Source organism: Sciurus vulgaris (genome assembly GCF_902686455.1).
Source record: "Sciurus vulgaris genome assembly, chromosome: 10".
Lineage (NCBI taxonomy): Eukaryota > Metazoa > Chordata > Mammalia > Rodentia > Sciuridae > Sciurus > Sciurus vulgaris.
Window position 1 is genome coordinate 88751740 of NC_136470.1, and position 20940 is coordinate 88772679.

Genomic DNA, 20940 nt, shown 5'->3' on the forward strand with positions numbered 1-20940 from the left:
AGTTACTTAACCTCTCCTTTTCCTCTTCTGAACGAGACAAAAATACTTCCTTCCCAGGCTGGATCGTTGTGAGATTAAATAAGATCCGGGTATAATTGGGGCATTTAGCCCTGTGCCTGGGCATAATCAGTGCTCCATGAAGAGTAGCCAGGCTTCCCGGTTTCCACCTGTGAATGTCAGTGGCTCTCTCCCCTTTGTTCTTGGCCATTGACCCTGGGAATTGATCAACACACACCCCTCCTGGCCACTCCTTCAGCCACAATGGGTGTGAGAGGAATCTGTAAAACACCATCCAGACTTAGGTGTCTGCCCCACCCTAGGAAGGCCTCAGCCTTAGAGGGTGCAGCTCTGGAGTAGTTTGCCCTTCAGGCGTCCGCACCACTTCTGAGAAGTCAGCAAGATGATCAAAACAGAGGCAAAAGAAATTGGGCCTGGAAAGGCCTGGATCTGGTCTCTCAAAGACTGGGGGTGGAGAGGAGGAAGGGATGGTGACAGGATTAGAAGCCAGGGATTTCCAACTGGAGGGAATCAAGGAATCCTGCTTTGGGAGAAGGAATGAGAAGGGGCAAAAGAATCATCTTATTGCCTTTATTCCGCAGTTGACCCCTTTGGCCCCACTGCAGGGCACAGGACCAAGCTTTTGCACACTCACCCATGTTCTCTGTGCAGGCCAGTGCGTGCACACACACACACACACACACACACACACACACACACACATACTCACATACATCCTATCTCTGGCTCTGAGAGTCAGTCTCTGGGGGGCAAGGGGCTGATCATCAGCCTGCCCCTGCCTGCCCTTTTATGACAGCACCAAGGGCGGGGGTGGGGGCAGGGCCCTCAGCCCCCAGAACAAGTCCCTGTGCAAACTGGAGGTGCCAGCTGGCTTTAGGATGGGGTGTCACATTTCCCCATTCCTGGAGTCCCTTCCTCCAGTTCCTGAGGGAGGGACTACTCTCTGCCTACCTGGGGGGCCAGACCCTGCCAGGGCTGGGCCCTGTGGAATCCAGGCTTACCCTCCCACCTGACCCTGCCAGGACCTCCGGCCTGAAGAACAGCCAAGTCTGAGGTTGTGGGGATCTCCCACTGGAGAGCAGGAAGGCCTGGGCCCCGAGGCATCTGAGGAGGGGTCATCACCCCCTCTCCTAATCCATCTTCAATATGAAGAGGTTTGGGGCACACTTCCTGGGGAGGGAGCACAGGCCTGGAGAAGTCCTAGCTTGGGCCTTCCCCAAACTTCCATCTTCTGGGCCACAGCCTAAGGCCAGGCATCCAAAAGTCCAAAAGTCCAGCCGGCTGGTTGGAGTCCCTGCGCAGTCCTTAGGGGGAGGCACCCCCAGTAGGAGCTGAGTGTCAGACCTGCACAGGCAGCGTCTGGTTCATCTGCAGCCGCATGTCCTGAATACTGCTGAGGATCTTCTTTTGGTGGCCAGCTAGGGTGACCCCAATCCGGAGCAGATCTCTGCAGATGGAGTAAGGGCAGGGTTAGTCCTTTTCCTCTTGCCTGCCACCCTGGGCCCAACCCAGAGCCCTCTGCCCTGCCCTCCAAATCAGAGCTGCACTTACTCTGCAGTCATCTGGGCCACCAGGTCAAAGGATGCAAACCCCGCGCTAACGAAGCTCTCCTTGTAGCGCCCCATCTTGATGGCATCCAGCCAGTCACCCACTGTTGTGAATGTTGTGTAATCTGGAACTGTGCGGTCCAGAAGGGGCTGTGACATGCTGTGAGAGAAGAGAGTGACTGGTGAGTCCTGAGGACAGGGGATGCAAGGATAATGCACCTGGCTTGATGGAAGTAAAGGTACTGACCCAGACTGGGCACTGGCGATGACCTTGAGGCTGGCAGCATTGCGAATGAGTTTGTCCAGGGTGTTGACGATCTGGGAGAATTTGGGCCTGAGGTTTCGGTCCCGCACCCAGCAGTCCAGCATAAGCTGGTGCAGTGCTGTGGGGCAGTCCATGGGTGGTGGCAGCCGATAATCCTGCTCCACGGCATTGATGACCTGGGCCAAGGGCAGGGAAACTGGGAGTGAGCCACCACTCCACTCCCCAGTCAGCTCCCACCTACCCGACCACTCTGGCTTGTCCCCCACTCACATCCTGGTTGCTCATGTCCCAGTAGGGTCGTTCTCCATAGCTCATGACCTCCCACATGACAATTCCGTAGCTCCAGACATCACTAGCAGAGGTGAACTTCCGATAGGCTATTGCCTCTGGGGCAGTCCAGCGGATGGGGATCTTCCCGCCCTGGTGGGGGGGGCACACGCCCTTCACCCTATGACTCGAGGCTGCCCCCCAGCCCTGAGCCCTGGCTTGATTGACACCACCCCCCGATTCCCTCCCAGCTGCTTCCTGTACCAGGGAGCTGGTGTAGGTGGGATCGGAGGGGTCATCTTCCAGGAAGCGGGAGAGGCCGAAGTCTGAGACTTTGCAGACCAGGTTGCTGTTTACAAGGATGTTGCGGGCAGCCAGGTCTCGGTGCACGTAGTTCATCTCAGATAGATACTTCATGCCAGCAGCAATGCCCCGCAGCATGCCTACCAGCTGGATGACCGTGAACTGCCCATCGTTGAGCTGGGGACAATGAGCAGGCTCAGGTGAGCCTGTGGGTTCCCTCCTGGCCCATGGTCTGCCTGCCTACCTGCCCATCTGCCCTCTCCAAGTCCACAGAGATCATACCTCATCTAACCTGCAGTCATGTCCAGAAGGTACTGACTATACATAGTATTAACCTGCCTATTATGTATCGAGCATTTTGGATACAATATTAAATATTTAATATGTAATCCCCATGAGGACCCAGTAGCTTTTACCCTTCCCATTTCATAACCAAGGCAACTGAGACTCAGAAAGGTTGAGTAACTTGTCTCAGGTCACACAAGCAGTAAAGGGCAGAGTCAGGATATGACCTCTGATTCTTCTGGCTCTGAAGGCCTACTTATTTCCCTACACCGGGCCACCTCAATAAACTTTTGTAGACTTTGAATAGGGTCTCTCTGACTTGCAGGAGGCAGTGATTGGCCTGACCCAGTTCTCTTGTGGGTAGGGTCGGAAAGGGGCTGGGGCTGGCTCTTACCCGGAGGAAGGAGTCCAGTGCACAGTTCTCCATAAACTCAGTGAGGATCATGACAGGTCGACTTTTGGTGACCACACCCTCCAATCGGATTATGTTGGGGTGGTCAAACTGGCCCATGATAGATGCCTCACTCAGGAAGTCCCGCCGCTGCCTCTCAGTGTAGCCCACCTTCAGCGTCTTGATGGCCACAAACACCTCCCGACGGCCAGGCTGTTTCAGCCGACCCCGGCATACTTCCCCAAACTCCCCTGCAAGACACAACTCATAAGCTATTTCTGGAATCACCGTGGAATGACCCAGCCTCTTCAGTCTCTCATCTACACTGTGCCCCAGAGGACTCACCTGCTCCAATCACCTCCTCAATCTTGACACAGGACACATCGATCTCCTTAGCAAACTCCCGCACAGCCTCATTGGGGGTCTCGTAGGTAAAAGGGTCAATATAAACCTTCATTCCAGGAGCAACTGGAGGGAGAAGATATGGGTGTAAAAGAGTGACAGAGCTTCAGGTCAGGCACGGGAGGGGAACTGCTGAATCCTCAACCTCAGGTCCAGAGACCCTGCCCAGTCATCAGCCTGGAGGGAGCATGCGTCACAGCTTCTCCTAGTGAGCTCACTCCCTGTTCCAAGCTGATGCCCTGACCCCTTCCCTCATCCAGGACATGCGAACACCTAGGGACCTCAAGAGCAGCCACACCAGGATTCTTTCTAGTTCTCCTCCCTCTCTCATCTCTCATCACGTCCAAACCTCTCTCAGATGCAGCCCCCCCACCCCCACCCCGTTTCCCACTGCCCTGACCTTGTTCAGCCCTTCAACACTCAGACTATTGCAATAGCCTCCCAGTTGGGCTCTCTGCCTCTGGACTTTTCCCACCAACTACTTGGCATATTCCTGAAACAATACATCCATTGTCTTCCTCCATAGTTTAAGAGCCTTCCCAATTACCTGCAGTGGAGTCAAGCCCAAACTCTGCCCATCTTTCACGACCCTCCAGGGCTGGCCTGGCTTTCCAGCAGCTGTCAAGCCGTCTTCTCACTGCTCCCAAGTAGTCTCCCCACACCCTCCCACTTCCTTCCAGAGGCTCCTCCAGCTAGGAATGTTCTCCCCACCTTTCCAACCCTGTTCATCCCACCACCTCCTCCAGGAAGCCTTCCTCTTCTCTGAACTCTTACTGCCCTTGACCACAGGAACAACCAACTTAACACTTAATTATTCTCTAATTGTTTCCTCTGTGTGTGCGTGTGCACACACAACATCTCCTCTTTCCCATAGAACAAACTGCCCTTAGGATTGGGGTCAGATCTCTCAATCCTGGGACTAACAGGAGTGAGGGGGATACTCAGTGTACCTGGAAATGAGGTAGGGATCAGGAAATGGCACCCAATTATAAACAATGAAGTCATAAGCAGGGAAGAGCAAGCCTCTGCAGGCCGGGAGAGCTCAGGAGGTGGTGGGGAGGTACTCACTGTATTGCTGCAGCTTCTCGGTGTATTCAGAATCAGAGCTGTGTCGCTGCTTCCTGGAGGGACAGGGTAGAGGCAGGCCTGAGACAAGTCCCAAGGGACTTTGTTCAGGGGACTCTCGGGCTCTCTGACAGGGCAGAGTGCACAGGAGAGGGCCCTGTGTCTGCTCCCACAGCTGGTAGTCACAGCCCCCTCTGGGTCTCTGCACAGGGAGCTCAGAGCTCAGTCCCTGGAGGTGAGGGAATAGGACAGGAGAAAGACATGGGATGGACTGGGGCAGATCTTTCTGGCAGAGAACCTGAGCCGGGAAGGCTGTGGCTCTGGTCTACAGGGAGGCCATGGTTGTTCTGTGTGGCAGGAGGGCTCTAGAGGGCTAAAGGGAAGCTCCAGTCAACCTGTGAGAGCAAATACAGGCCTGAGAGTACCTGAGGCAGACGATAGCGATGACCACGACAGCCACCACGAAGACAAGCCCGGCAGTGGCAGAGCCCACAATAAGGGGAAGCTGCTCCTGGAGCTGCTGGGCACCAGAGCCTGGAGACCGAGGAGGGGCTGGTGAGTGGAGGGCAGGAAAAGCCAGGCCAAAGCAGGGACAGGCCCAGGGGGCAATGTTACCTCTTTCCACTCGTGGTCTCAAACTCAGCCGGGCGGCTGTACTGCCCATAGCCAGCTAACGGTGCGGGGCAACCGGACCTGGACCACATAGCGCGCATCAGGCCGCAGCCAATCTAGCTGCACCGAGTTTTTCTGGCTGGTCACTGTGGAGGCGATGCCTTCGCTCTGCAATGCAGGAGAATGGAGGCATCCTCAAGGGGGGGGTCCTGAGGCCAACTGGTCCTATCTCACCAGGTCACCCTGTGGTCCCCTCAGTACTTGAGGTTTTGCTCCCAAGGGCCCCTGCACTCTCTGGGGGTACTCTCTCGGCCCAAGGCCTCCTCCTGCCCGTGGAGGCCCTGACCTTCTCAAAGTACTTCATCTCCTGCCCGTGGAGCCCTGACCTTCTCAAAGTACTTCATCTCGTAGTCCAGGATGACTCCATTGGGCCCGCTCCGGAGGGGCCCAAGACAGGGTCAGGCTGCTCCCTGAGCTGCTGTGCAGGCGTAGTGTAGGCACTTCCGATGGGGCTAAGGAATAGCAGGTGCTCACCAGGGGTTCCTGGGGTCCTGACATTCTTCAGGATCCAGTTCCCCTGGGACCCCCGGGGTCCACTTGACAGATCCTGGGCAATCACAGTTCTATTCAAGGGAAGTTGACCCAGGCCCCCCTCCTGTGTCCCCTCCTCACCAGCCTGGTTGGTGGTGATATTCACAGCTGCGAACCGGGGTGGCAGAGGGCTCTTGCCAGAGACACCGTTGACCGCCTGCACTTCAAAGGTATAGCGTGTGTGAGCCAGCAGATGGCTGATGTGGACCCGGCGCTCTGTCAGGCCCAGCTGCCGAGGCACAAACTCCACGTTTGTCATCACAGCGTGAAGCAGGTTGAGGGTCCCCCGACCCCAGGACCCCCACGGCACTTTTTGCAGATGACATTATACAAGAGGTCATCCCGGCCACCAAGGTCCCGGGGCTCACTCCACTCAAGGATCAGTGAAGTCTCGTTCACATTGGAGATCACACCCCTGGTGGAGATGGCACCGCTAGAGGGATGTAGAGAAAGTAGTAAGCAGGGGACCCGGGAGCACCCTTCAGCCCAGAGTCCCTAGACACTTGTCCTGCCTCTGCCTTATAATTAGAATACTCTTCCTACACAATTCTTCTCTAGGCAGATTCCTGTTCATCTTTCAAGACTCCACATGCCAATGTCACCTCCTCCTGGAAGCCTTCCTTGATTCATCCACTCCCATCCTCTGCACTCCCATAACACAACTCCTGGGCCATCTTCTAGCCCAGCTCTTGCACATATGGTCATTACCTGTTTTCACATCTGTTTCTAACAACCCAGTGTGAGTTCCTTTATGAGTTCATTTATTCTCCCACAACCCCTGTACCCAGCACAATGATCAGCACACTCAAAGCCAGAGCAGGGAGAAAGCTGTATGACAGGCTGCCTTTGAGTGTGGGGCTGCCTCCTTGGTTAGAGTTGGGCTGAGAGAGCAGCAGTCCTACGACCGGAAGGAGTGATAAACTCATAGGATCCAGCCTGGCTAGCAGCTGGGGATGCTTGTGAAATAGTGGCAGGGATGAGCCAGAGGACCTCCTAGCTATGCCATCTTGCATCATCTAGCCTCTGAGCCTTGGTTTTCTCATCTGGAAGATGGGGCTCTTCGCAGTGACTGCTCAGCCCTCCAAGGTGGGACCCTGGATGGAAGGCCTGCAAAGGGTCAGCCAGGGCATGCGTTTACTCACTGGTGCAGGCACTGTCTGCGGAGTCTGAGTCAGCGCGGTAGAAGTTATTGTGGCAGGTGCAGATGCTGGCAGCGGGTGAGGTGGTGCGGCTATTGGGGGGGCAGGGGAGGCAGGGCCCCTCTCCCTGCTTTGCCTTGTAGCTCCCAGGGGGACAGGCTGTGGGTGAAAGATGGTCATCTCCCTTTCTTGAAGACACCAAGCCTCCACACCTGCGTGAGAACCTGGCCCCTGCCCAGCCTAGGTCTTGGCCCCTCCACCTCCTAGGCTGTGGGGGCGATGCTGGGATTGCCTAGTTCCGGCTGCAGCCACAAAAGGCCCTTTGGCCCATGGAAATCCCACATCAGCGGATTCCTCCCCGCCCCTGCCCCCCTCATCCCCTCCTCAGGGCCTCATGGACGAAGACGTCAGCCCCATCACCTGGACAGCCTGGGCTTGCGGAGGCAAGGCAGAGAGAGAGGAGGAAGAGGAGGAGGATAGGGAAGAGACCACTAGCAGACTCTGTCACCCTGTACTCTGCTGAGATGCTCCCCCAACCCAAGCTTTGGAAAATCACTCCTGAGAACCCTCAAGGCGACCCTTCCACAGCCAAGAAGTAGGGCCTCCTGTGCACAGGCTGCACAATCTGACCTCTGCCCCACCCTCCAGGGGCAGAGAAGCAGCTCCTTTCTGCCCCTGGGGAGGGGTGGGGGCTGAGGAGGGGTGAGGAAAGGAGGGAAAGAAAGCAGGCAGGAAGGTTGGGGTCACCTGGAGTTCAGAGGCCTCTGCAAGGGGACTTGTCCCAAAGTGAACTCACAGCCCAGTGCCTGAACATCCCTTCTCCCCGTCTCTTCTCCTGCCATCTACACTTGGTCTCCTGGACATGGGCACTAGAGATTTCTGATATCTGGGATGGTCATGAGTTATTATTCAAATTGGAATATTTTGAGAGGGGCACTAGGAATGATTGTGTGAATGTAATGGGCATAATCCAAGCTAAATGGACACACTAAGGTGTACCATCAAACCTAGCCACAGGATGACCTCTGGCAGGGGGTCTGCTACATAATGCCAGGAGTAGGGCTGTGCCCTCCTCTGGGGCTTAATCTCCCCTCACAAAGGTGATATTCCATCCCAGCTCTTTGAGCCAGTGGGGGAGGGGGCAGAGGCCAGGCCAGCCAGGTTGCTATGGGAACAACCGTGCATTTCCTGCCAGGGACCTGCAGAGTGTTAGCCCCTCTTCAGGCTGTCAGGCTCATCACCCCCACCCCCTTTCTCCACTTTGGAAGAGGAAGTCTCAGGCAGGTTCCCATAGAGTTGTGGAGAGGGGCCGGGTAGGGCAGCCCAACTCCAGCCTCACAACCAGGTCCACACACACAGTCCCCTCACACTCAGGGCTGTGCCAAGAGCCATCTCCCACGCCTCCAAGCAATGACTGCAAGCCCTAGGGAAGAGGACTGGGCAGAGGGACTGGAAGACAAGGCCCTTGGGCACCTTGTCCTGCATTCCACAGTCCTGGAAGGGTTGTCAGGGCCAGCACTCATATTCCCTGGCTGTGAGACCTTGCGTACAGAACTGCTCTGAGACTTGATTCCCTTATTGGTGAAATAGGGAGATAATGGGACTCCACCTTACGAGGTTGTGGTGAGGGTAAATGAGAGCCCCACGTGAATGAGTTTTATAACTGGGAAGCCTAGGTTAGCCTCCTAACCTCCTGGTGCATAAAATAAGGAGGGAACAATCCCTGTCCTCCAGGCATCCCTGTGCTCCCAAAGGCCAGTGGGATGGTGTGTGTGCTTCCCACAGGCCAGCAGCTGGGCAGGATCTCTCTCTCACACCTCACCGCAACCCCAGGAATCCTCAGGGCTAAGGAGTTTTCATGCCCCGGTTTTTTGCACAAGGAAACCAAGGTTCAAAGAGTGAAATACCTTGCCCCAGGTCACATAGGTGGAAAATGACAGTCAGAAATCAGGACTTGAGGGGCTGAGCCCCTGAATATTGTGCCATATGCACCACCTCTCAAGGAGATGAGCCCTAAGGAAAGAGGGCCAAGCATGAGATGCCCACAGCCCTTCTCCTCTCAGCTCTGAAGCTCATCTAGAATTTCCAGGGTGGATCACACTCTGCGGTCAGGACAAAGCAGGCACCTCTGCCAGTCTCCTAAGTCTCTGCCTGCTTGTCAAGGATTCTCTGTGTCTCCCTTTCTAATTTCATTCTCTCTCTCCCTTTTTCCCTCTCAGGCCTGCATGCTAGGTAAGTACTCTGCCACTGAGCCCTCATTTTTTCTTTTCTCATCTTTGCATCTTTTCTCATTCTCTCTCCTGTCTCCCCTTTGCCCCACATTCTCAGCACCTGACACCCACTCTTTTTTTTCCTCTCTCCACCCCATGCCAGAGGCCCGACCTTCTAGTCAAAGAGGAAGCCTGGCTAGGAAGTATGGCTCTGGCCAAGCGCTCCCTGTCCCCGCCCCACCACCTCCGTCCAGACCCCACTCACGGCGGCACTGGGACTCCTTGGCAGCTGGCTCATGGCCAGTGGCACAGGTGCAGGCGCCCACGGGCACCATCCACTCCCCGTCGCCATTGCAGTAGAGCTTGAGGGGCACCGACACCTCCACAGCATTAGCGATGCAGGTGCCAGGAGCAATGACCAGTGAGGTGGGCTCAGCCCCAGTGAGGGTCTCAGGGAAGAGCGCGAAGCCTGCAGTGGTGGATGCACACTTCTTGTAGAAGGCGCGCACAGAGATGAGTGACATGCAGGCACCTGGTCCTGGAAGGCCAAGTAGAAGCCGGCCTTGGAAAGAGGCCCGAAGCTGCGCACCTTGGTGTTGACCCGCCCAGCATCGAGCCGTGAAAAGCTCTCATCGGGTGCAATGGTGTCCACTTTCACATAGGGGTTCTCCATCCAGAAGGGGGAGGAGGCCGAAGCCACGTCGCCGTCAGCCTCATAGTAGAAGAGGTTGAAGGTCTCCTTGCAGGAGCCGGGGATGTTGGGGATGCTGTTGCAGTCGCGGACAGTGAACTTGAGCTCCACGTAGACCCGCTGCACATCTCGCCTCCAGATGAATCCCGTGCGAAGCCAGTTGTTCTGGCTCGTCTCTCGCACATTGCACACCTGATATGTGCGGATGGGGTTCATGGCCTCGTCGTAGCCACTTACCTCCTCCCACTGCGCAAGTGAAAAAGACAAGTGAAAAAGACAGAGTGAGCACCTACATCTGCCAAGTGCTTACCATGTACCCAAATCTGCTATCTTGACTTCACAAAGATGCTTCCATGTAAGTGGCTGAGCACAGACTATGAGTTCAAATCCCATCTTTTAACTTGCTATGTGACTAAGTCTCTTCATCTCCCTGTGCCTCATTTTTCCCATCCACAACATGGGGACAATAAAAATGTGTGTGGAATAAATGTTTTTAACTGAATCAAGCACCTAGAACAAGGCTGGGAACTTGGTAAGTACTCTATGAATATTAGTTATAATATTTATTATCTTTAGGACTCAGTTTCATTATCTGTAAATGGGGTTGATTGGAATTAAATGAGGCTGTGAGGAATTAAACCAGCTAAGACATGTAATGGGCTTGTTAACAGTGCCTGACAAAGAGGAAGCATTCAACGCAAGAAATACTGGCTCTGGCCACACCAACACATTTAATCTTCGCAAGAACTTCATGAGGGGAGGGGCATCTGTTGTCCCCACTACACAGATAAGGGAGTCAAAGCTCACAGGACAGAGAGATTTGCTAAAGTCACAGGTGGACTATGACTCCAGGGCCTGCAGTGCCATCATACCCCAGGGGTCCAGGGCTTAGCCCAGCCATGAAGGCCATTGAGGGAAGTTAATTAGGATGTTGTAGAGACACTGGACTACAGGAATTTAACAGTGAAGAAACAGGGGCCCAGAAAAGTAAACTGCCTTGCTCAGGGGTCACACAGCAAGTATAGAGATCAGAAACCAAGGTCTCCTGGTCCTTAAAACCATCATTCTTTCCAGGGACCCAGGAAGGAGGGAAATGAGGAGGATGGACAAACGGAAGGGCTGCCAGGTGGGGGAGGGGAAGGCATAAGGAACAGGCTGAAGACAGGCTGAGGGGTAATGTGACAAAGACAGTGCCTGGGGGAAGGCACTGGCAGGCAGAAGAGGAAAGTCACAAATACCCACGGAGGAGGACCACCAGGCCCAGAAGGTGACAAATGAGGAGGATGGGGAGGGCCACAGGAGGTGAGGGGGCAGGTGAGGGCAGAGGCAGCCCCTCTCCAGGTCCTGGAAGGGGGCATGGATGCTGCGGGGAGGGCGGTGGCCTAATGACAACAAATACTTAGGAAAAATGAGGAAGTCCTACCCCACTTTCTGGATGAGATGTCCATGCCAACTCAGACGTCACCCATTTTGTGTCCATGAGGGTCTCTGGGGAAACAATAGAAGAAAAAGGTCAGGACCTGATCTCAGGATGGGGAGGAAGTCATCCAGAAACAGCTGTGACATAGGACACCAATCCCCCACCAGGTACCACTCCCCCAAGTTCCTAGCCCCCTGACTCTAGAAGAGACCCTGCCATGAAATGTCACAGCCCCAAAGATGTCAGGTCTCGCAGGCTGGGGGTGGCTGTGTGCAGCTGACCCCAGGCCCGGGTTAATGAGGCAGGAGCAGAGGCCGTTCACACACCTACGGGCTCCGCTAATCTCCAAACAAAGGGGCCGACAGGGCCTTTATCCTGGAACAAAGGCTGTGTGCTTCAGACCCTGGGCCCCGGCCTCCCCTGACTCCATTCCCAGCACAAAGGCCCAGCCCCACACACTGACAGGGAAGAGGAGGGGCAGGGGCAGGCCAAAGCCAGCTCCCATCCAGCCGCCTATGGGGATGGGGCAAGAACCCTCTTCCAGGGTGCCTGGGGACCACAAAGGCCCAAACCAGCTCTTCATGAGTACTCCTACAGTCCTTGGCAGAAGGCATTCTGCTGTGTCCCTTTAAAAAAAAACAGATGACTGGATAAAACAAATGTATCGCTTATAGTAAACTGCTAGGGCTTGGTGCAAGGGGCTGAAGGTGGTTCAGCTTTAGATGTAGCTGACTCCATAACTGACCTCTTGTGTTCAGACTGCAATATGCCCCTCTGTGGAGGAGGGACAAGAAGAAGCCTGGAGGAGTACTATGCATGCCAACTGAGCTGTCACCTCCTCCAGGAAGCTCTCCTTGACCTCTGCATCAGCATCAGACGCCCTCCTTCGTATCAGGACCAAGGGTTTGGCTGTAGCACCTGTCCTGTGTTCTGAGCTGTGGATTTTAGTCCGTGTCCCCTTGCTCAGTCATAGAAGGAGCCCATTAATGTCTCTGACATAAACATGCTCCCCTAGGAAGCTGGCTTTGGGCTCTTGGCTAGAAGACTCTAAGTTGTTTAGAGCCTCGTTAAGTAGCTAAGGCTGGTCTTGAACTTGTGATGTAGCTCAATGGTAAAGTGTCCCTGGGTTCAATCCCCAGCACCAAAACAATGAGAAGAAAGAAAGAAAGAATGAATGAATGAAAAGGATAAAAACAACAACAACAACAACAAAGACTTGAGTCTCTGAAAGACAGTGTGAACCCCAAGATCAGACCTAGGAACTGAAAAGGGAGGAAAGAGGCGTCAACTTCCTTTCTGGGAGCCTGGGAGACAGGGGCAGCTGGTAGTTCTCTCTCAGCTCTGGCTGGAATGGGGCAGGGCCCACCCTAGAACTACTGAGGCTGCTACAACCTACAGTAGGACACCCAAGACCCCTGAAAGGAAAGACTTAAACCTCACAGGGTCACTGAGGGTGGTGGGGGACCCAGTGGTGGACGGCATCTTTGGCCCTCCACCGAGGTGAGGCCAAGGGCTATCTGTGGGCAGCAGTTATTCGCTGCAAGGAGTAAGGCTCCCTCTCCTGTCCCGGAGGGCTGGGCTGCACAGTGAGCTATCCAGCCTCCCTGTAGGTGGCCTGACAGGCCAGTCTGGCAGACAGACAGACAGACACAGACTTCAGCAGGGGAAACCCTCTAAGAAGCAGAGATGGGCAGAAGTAGGGGCTCCGACGCAGGCAGACTGAGCAGGGGCCTAGCTGAGACGCAGGGTGGGCAGCCCGAGCTGGAGCGATGTGCAGAGCCGGCTGTCTGCGGGATGGCCGGCGGCGGACTACAAAAGACAGCGAGATGGAGAGACAAGGAGGGCGCAAGGAGACAGAGGACAGAGAGGGAGGTTGCCAAGTGGCCTCTTCCCCAGCCGGCAGCCCGGAGTATTCCCTGTCCCTGGGAGCGCCGAGCCAAGCGCACCCCCTCCCCCAAGTCAGCCAGCCAGCCAGTCCGCCTGCTTGTCTGCCCGCCGCCGCTGCCGCCCGCCGCCCGCCCGAGCAGGCAAGGGCTCCCACCGCTCCCTCGCGCTGCCTCCCTCCCTCTCCCTCACTTCCTTCTGCTCAGCCTGTGCCAAACCCATCTGGAACTGTTTAAACCCAAATATTCAGCCCCCTCCCCCTCCAGCCAGATTCCTCCACAGTTTAAAACAAGCCCTGCGCTGGCTCTGGGAGGAGGCAGGGGAGGGAGGAGGGGAGGCGGCGGGAGGGAGGGGGCGAGAGGCTCTTCATTTCTGTTTAATTTCTGGGGAGCGAGGGAGGGGGGGAGGGAGGAGGGGATCGGCCCTTGGCCATCGCGCAGCCTTGGCCATCGCTCAATCTCGGCACATTTTCCCATTAATGAGGAGAGGACTTGGATTTCGAGTCCTGAGTGCCTGAGGAAGGGCTCCGGTCACCCTGGTGGGGAGAGGGTGGGCTGCTCTCTGTTTCCCCACTTTTGCAGGGAGGGGAGGGGCTTGCTCTCTCCAACCTGACCAAGATCAGGAGGGAAGGCAAGGACCTCCACAGACCCTGCCTGTGTCACAGCCTCCAAAGGTGTGAGGGGAAGGTGTGGGGATGTCACAGAACCCATCTGGCTGTGCTTTGGGAGGCAGAGGCCCTCTTCTGCTGCATGTGTGGTGTGTGCGGTGCTGGGACAGAGGCTATGAGCGCACGGGGCAAAGGACAAATGAGGAATAAGTGAGTAACCTTCAAAACTCTCCCAGCTTCTGTAGCACCCACAGGGGGCTGCAAAGGGGATGAGAGAGGAAGGCCAGCCCATACACAAGGCTCACACTACCCCAAAAAGTCACCAGGGAAGTGGGCACCAGGCCTGGGGTCTTTCTAAAACTGGGGCTTTGATGCTCAGGAGCAAACCTTTCCGGTTTCCACAGAGCCATGAAGAGCAGCCACGTGGCAGCAGCTGTGTGGCCCTCACCGGTGCACACAGTTGCACACATAGCACACAGTTTGCAGTGGCTGGGCTTGTTCCTCACCACTGGGGCTAAAAAGTGACAAGTCAACACATATGGTGGACAAAAACACACAAAGCCACAGCCACCCGCAAACACACACACACAGCTCCACAGTCTGTCTTTTCAGACACACAGATGCATATGGTACAAACAGATTAGTCTTCCTTAGACAGTTGTACAGAGAAGCTTTCTCACACAGAGACCTGGCTTGCCTGAGGCAGGCCGGTTCTCACAACCTTCCTAGGGGCTCACATACCCAACCCAACAGTGCAATCTTCCTCACACACCCAGTTGTACACACGATCACCAGCCACGAGGTATGCAGTCCTGAGTATAAAGGCAAACACAAATGCCAGTTTCCCATAAAGACTTGGTGACATGCTCTTACACAGTTACTTGAAAACTACAATTAGAGTCAGGAGTACTGAACGTGCCACGGCCTCCCCAAGCGGGCATGGAGACATGGGTTCAAGTATCAGTAGCTCGAGTTGGTGTACAGGCCTGAGGTGCATCTCCATACACAAACCCTCCCTGCCACATACGCACACTGCCAAGCATGCCCTTTATCTGGAATGTCTGCAGAGGGGTGGAAGAAGAGTTGGGAGAGGGCAGTGCCCCTCATCCAGGTCCCAACTCTGTGATACCTCTTGCTCAGGTAGGGTTGCCACATGGGCCACTCTTGCAGTGCAGAGGTACTGGGGCAGCCTTGGCCACTGGCACTGGCAAGGAGCAAGCCCTGGCCCTGCTTCCTGTTGTCCTAGCTCAGTCAGGAGCTGTCAGTCAGGTCATGGGGCTGGGGGTGGGGCAGGGGCATAAAGATGATTTTGGGTGTGTCTGGGTGCGGCCTCCCCGAGTGTAGCCTCTGCCCAAGCAGTAGGCTACTTCCTGCCAGCATAATGGCACTCTCAAGGGTTCCTGAGCCCTTCAGGAGGGGGTAGCACCATGAAGAGATTTTGCCGAGAAGCTTTGGGCACCATCTTGCACATACAAGTCAAGGACCTGGAATAAGAGGCATTGGAGTCACTCAGGCCAGCTCTGAGGACCTTGTTAGGCCACCTTGTGCAAGGCAGCAACTGAGAGCCTGCCACGTGAGGGCCCGGTTCACACAGCTTTATGGAGCTGCCCGACCCCCCTTGTGCCTCCAGGCCCAAGTCACTCAGATAGCACTCACCCCTGCCACTGAGACCCAGGAAACAAAGGAAAAAAAATGGAGACGGAAGCAAGAAGCCTCAGCCTAAAATCCAGACCAGGGATTCTGAGGTAGCAGAAAAGGTCCTGTTCCAGGACTGGGCAGTGGAGTGTGCGGGGACAGGGTATAGAGGGGCAAGGTTCTAGGCAAGAAGGAGCACCCAGGCGCCCCACCAGTGAAGAGAGGGAGAAAACTCCATGCCACCCCTGAGTACCTCCCTATCCCACCGCCACCACATGAAGTCCCCACCTCAGCCACCAAGCAGAGGGCTCTGGTTCCTGGTTTCTACCATATCCCCCACTCCCCATGTCACATGTGTGTATATGCTTGTAGGAGCCATGGACACTCAGGGTGGAGAGCCAGAGAGGAAAAGGGTACTTGGGAGGACCCGCTATACAACCTGAAGCTTGTATATGTGTGAGGGAGTCTAATTCCCCCAGAGCCACCTCCCCTTCTTCTGCCACAGTCCCTTGGCCCCCCATGTCTAGGACAGTGGGAAGCGAGCATCACATGAACAGACAACACATTTTGTCTTCATTCTTCCCCTCAGATCATGGGGAGTTAAATTAAATAAACCTGAGAGGGAGGAGAGGGAAGAAGCAGCCCAAGGAAGGAAGCCCAATGCCTCAGTGCTCATCAGGCCCCCACCCCATAGTTGGCTGGCGCTGCTGGTCAGAAATAGATGGACAGCTAGTGCTCACTGGGATGCTGGTCACAGTGGGCCTGGTCAGGGGCTGGGGGCTGAAGGCCAGGGGAACCTGGCTCCAGGGTAGCCCTTGGGCCAGGGGGCCTCTCCCGCCCCATCAGGTGCCCAGCTGTACTTGCCCGCCCCCCACTGCCCAATCCCGACAAACCAGTTTGACTCAGCACAACAGGCAGGGCTACAATTTTCAAAACTATGCAGGCCTGGTGATTCAGCCTCTTCGTGCTGTTAATTAGTGGAAGGCCCGTGGCGGAGGCCTTGCCCACGGCAGCCTCGGCTTCAGCTCACAAGCCACCGAGGCCACACTGGCGACGGGAGCAGCAGCCCTGGTTAAAGGGAGGGCAGTGACAAGCAAACTGGTTCCCCCAAAACCTGCTGCTGTCCCTCCACATAGTTCCCTGAGGCACCAGATCCTGACAAATCATAACAGGGTGGTGGGGGGCACCAAAGTGACAAGAAAAAGAAACCAAATCACAAAAATGCTGCGCGTTTTCCCCTTCAGTTCTCTTTTCTCAGTGTCACCCAGCAAGAATGAGAGAGGCAGACTAGCACAGTGCCTTTTCTCCTTGGGACAGGTTCCACGCAGGGACTACTCTGCTAGCAAGGCTTGGTTGGAGAGGAAGGTGCTGGCCCCACCTCTCACAATGTGGTAACTAGTTTCTCTTTTTCACAAAAGGGCATGTTCCCAGCTGGGACCTAACCATGCCTTCTCAGGTGTAAGGGCCCTGTGGCTCAGACACCATCCTCAACCCAGGCCCATTCTGGCCTACAGTGTCATGGTTCCAAAGGGGGAGAATGATATTGGTTTGGGAACCAGGGATCATTACTCAAAAGGAGACTCTGAGCAACAAGGTTGCCTTGTGTCCCTGTGTCTGTGGGTAAACCCCAGGGCAATTGTGTGGGGGGAGGTGCAATCAATCAGTGGGCTAGGGGACGTGTGACTTTTAAACTAGGGAGGACAAGCAAAAAACCTCAGCCCCCATCTGCATGGAAACTGATGATATCCTTGGATGCAGAGTCTTAGTGAACCCCAAGTGTGCAGGGGAGGCACAGAAGTCAGGTGTCAGACAACATCTGACTAAGGGGTAGCATCTGCAGCTCAGGGAACCCCAGGCCTAAATATAATGATCCAAGCTGCAGAGAACTAAAAGGCCAAGGGCAAAGCAAATCCTGACAAAGCCAAATGGAACACTGAATGATCCTTCTCCTGTAAAGTTTGAGGGTGGGGCGCTTAAGAGATCTTTAGTGCTAAGGGACCTACACAGCCCTGCCCACTGGACAGAGCCAGGACTAGAAGTCTACCCATTCCACTCTCCATGTCCCAGAAGTGGGGTGGGGTACAGACAGGAGCTCTTTTCCCATCCCTTCCCTTCTTGGAGCTGCAGGAAGATAAGCTCCCCCATCCCTTCAGACCAACCTTCCCTCTGTCATTTCTCCAACCCCCTCCAGCAGGTTCCCTTCCCAACCTCCCCAGGGTAATAATAGCAACAATAATAATAACAACAGGTAATCCTTGAATAACAAAGACAATGTGCTAAGTGCTCTACACATAGTAACCATTCAATCCCCACAACTCTGAGAGGATGTACCATCATCACCTCACAGTGAGGGACGACCTAAGTGTGGGTAGGTACAAGGTCTGATCCTGGCTGCAGGGGTCAACACACTGCACCACTTTTTCTTACATTCCCACACGCGAACTGAAGACCACAGGGTCTGAGGTGTTCAAAAGTGAAGGCCATGGTGAAAGCCACACTGTAGATACTGCTACTTTCTAGGGGCACCCACGCTAATCTGTCTCAGCCTGGGGCTAACCCTGACTCCCACTTCACTGCTTAAGGAAGAAGAAGGGGTTAGGCAGTAAACGATCCTAATACCATCTCTTCCTGGGCTGTTATAGCTGACGTCTCTAGTTTAGTCCACCAGCTCCTTGGCCTAGGAGGCTTGGACACCAGCTTCTGGCTTGGGCCTGCCTGCAGGGAGGAGTCTGGGAGATTATGAGAAATGGAAAGGTAAGGAAAGAGGGATGGAGGAAGGGAAGAAGGAGTGAGACGTCCCAGGTAGCCCATGCTCACCTGACCCAAACCACACCCCCACTGCACACTAGCACCCACCACACCCCACAAGGGCCTTGGGACCTGACACACACAGTTGACACGCAGTCCCATAAGTGCATGTCTGTGTGCAAGTGTGTCAATGTCGCCTCTTCTGGACTAAGACAGACACAGACCTGGGAACTCAAGCAGGCTCCCTGGCTCACACCCTTAAGGCAATCAACAACAAAGCCCCACACCGGTTTCTCACGCCTGCGATCCTATCACACACGTGTGGGTGAGTGTGCGCCAGTGTGGGCGAGACCTCAGTGTGCATGTCTGAATTTGCATGTGTCCACCCGTGTGAATCGATCTGTCAGCACAGTGGGCTCAGACAGAGATAAAAGGGGGTGGGAGATCATAGGAACATTTTTCCCCTGGAGAAATTCGAAAGCACCAAAAGCGGATGCCTTCTTCTGAACTGTTAAAAGATTCTTCCTTCCAACCTTTAAGTTTACCTATTGTGAACACAGAAAAGAACCAAGTTACAGGGAATTCATGTTTTTTGTTCCTCAACTAAGAAAGTAACTAGATAAAAATTCCAAACACTATTGCCTCTATTCCAATTTCCTCCAAATTTCTGAGGGTGTCTCTCCCTCTACATTAGGAAGGCTCCCCCCTTCATTTTATAACTACGCGTTATTTTGGAAAAGAGGTCTATGTGTGTGCATCCCTATTGTCTGTGATCTGCATTGGTGCCTCCGGCCCTGGGAGGCTGGTGTCAAGTGGCATGTGTGTGAGCTCGCCTGCCACGGCCAACTACACTCGGCTGTTCATCCAAGTACAATCATTGGAAGTTGGAGCTACCCCCTCGGCGGCAGTCTTGGCAGATTTCACAAAACCCATGGAGAAGCCCGGCCTTTTCCCACCCGCTAATGAGTAGCGCACCCAGCTTCGATGCTACCGGGGCAGCCCCGCTGCTTCGTAGGTTCAATGGAAATCAAAGCAAGCTCTCGAAGGGTCCTGCTAGAAGGCAGAGGGATAGCCTTGGAGAAGGATGCAACGCCCGCGCACACAGCACCTCGTATGTAGTTGGAGCTCGGTAAACCATAAACAATAACAGGCCCCCGCCTCCCCACCCCCCGCAGCCATCCCCTGACAAAGCGGGGTGCACTCGCACTCACACTCTCAGTTAACTCCAGCGGGTCCTAACCAGTGCCACCGCCCCCCGCAACCTGGGGAGCCCCGCTTCTCTCCCCACCCGCCACAGCCCCGCAGCCCCCGCCTCTTCTGATGAGTCGCCCACACTTCCTCCCCGCCGGGAGGTGCTTGGGCCCCGTTTCTCTGTGGCGAGTGAGGTCTACTCCCACAAAAGCTCACGACGAGGCCATCAGTTTCGGGGACAATCATCCCGAGTTCCGCTGCTCCCAATCCCCCAACCAGCGGACAGTCGTCGACGGAGTCGGCTCCAGCCTCCAAGGCGGCTCCGGGGGCGTCCTCCCCACCCATCCTTCAGTCCCCGTGCGGGCGCAGGCGGCGACGCCTCCTCCGACGTGCGCTCAGCCCGTATGGACTCACACCGCCCGACCTATCGATCCAGCGCTCCGGCGACCCCCGGCACCTTACCCCAGGCGCGCCCCTCGACGCCGCTCACCTTCCAGAGCGCGGCAGCCGGCGGGTAGCAGCAGCAGCGGCGGCAGCAGCAGCAGCAGAGGGAGCAGTGGCAGGAGCCCCGGCGGCGACGGCTGCGGCGGCGGGCGGGCTCGGGCCATGGCCGGGGCGACTCCGGGAGCCGAGCCGGGCCGCGCCGGGCCGGGCCGTGCCGGCGGGGCTGCGTGCACCCGAGAGAGGGTCCGCTTGGCAGGCTCGTGGGTAGGCTGGCTTACGGTCCCAGGAGACCGGGGTAAGGAGGGGTGCAATCCAGGCGGGCGGCTTTGGGACCGAGGCGGTGCCCCGAGCCCGGAGATCCTGAGGGATGCGGGCAGGTCGGTCCCGCGGGAATCCGGACCGACCGGTCCAGGAGGATCCGGGGCGCTGGGTGGCTCGATGTCGGAGGACTCCGGGAAGCTGGAGGGTGCAGGTGGTCGTGGTTCGAGGTGCACAGTAATCCGGCAGTCCGCCGGGGGCCCGACTCAGATCCGGGGCTCCGGGTGCGCGCTTCGTCCGGGGTCCGAGCTGGGTTCTTGCTGCGCCGCTCACGTACTCACTTCTGCTGTCCCCAGCTCTGGCGCGGCCGCTCTGGGCGAGAGGGGCGGGACGGCCCGCCTGCCCGTCAACGCCGCAGCCCCTCCCCCAGAGACCGGCCGCCCACTCACAGACCGCCCGGCCCGCTGGTTCGGCCTCGGAGCACTCAGCTGGAGTTCAGTTGGCGGCACCTCCATCAGGCCCACCCTCGGGGGTCTCGGAGGCCTGGCGTGGGCGGAGCCAAGGAAAAGATGAATTAGATAGGGCGGAGCAATGCTGTCCATCAAAGGAAGAACTCCGCCCCCTGTCGCCCATTGGCCATTAGTAACCAACTTGAGTCCGAAGAGGTGCGGACCAGATAGAATGAGCCGAGGGCGCCCCCCTGTGGCCTGCACATGGCCGTCTTTTCTACCAGGCAAGTCTAGACCCCAGATTCAGCTTAGCCACCAGGAGGGGGTTGTGCACAGTGGCAGATCCTGTGACCAGGGTCTTCTAGATGGTTCATTCATTCATTCAGTCGTGCATTTAATCTTTCATTCAAAAATACTTTTGAGCATTCACAATGTGTCAAAGACTGACCACTGATGGCGCTACTTCAATGTGTAACAGAGGTTTGTGTTATCCTAGAGCCGGCTGAATGGTGGAGGCA

The 20940-nt window shown here is 55.9% G+C and overlaps 1 protein-coding gene across 1 annotated transcript; it reads right to left on the reverse strand.

Annotated features, from left to right (window-relative positions):
- Nucleotides 1-574: 574 nt before the first annotated feature.
- On the reverse strand, nucleotides 575-20426 carry EPHB3 (EPH receptor B3). The gene is given in 22 exon segments (XM_079155942.1): nucleotides 575-1465; nucleotides 1570-1725; nucleotides 1813-2006; nucleotides 2101-2250; nucleotides 2362-2577; nucleotides 3080-3327; nucleotides 3422-3544; nucleotides 4547-4599; nucleotides 4969-5165; nucleotides 5167-5214; nucleotides 5216-5323; nucleotides 5542-5586; nucleotides 5588-5667; nucleotides 5828-5999; nucleotides 6001-6015; nucleotides 6017-6162; nucleotides 6165-6179; nucleotides 6889-7044; nucleotides 9361-9630; nucleotides 9633-10032; nucleotides 11210-11274; nucleotides 19762-20426. Coding segments are annotated over 22 exon segments (3084 nt in total). The 5' UTR covers nucleotides 19880-20426; the 3' UTR covers nucleotides 575-1356.
- Between the last annotated feature and the right edge of the window lie 514 nt (nucleotides 20427-20940).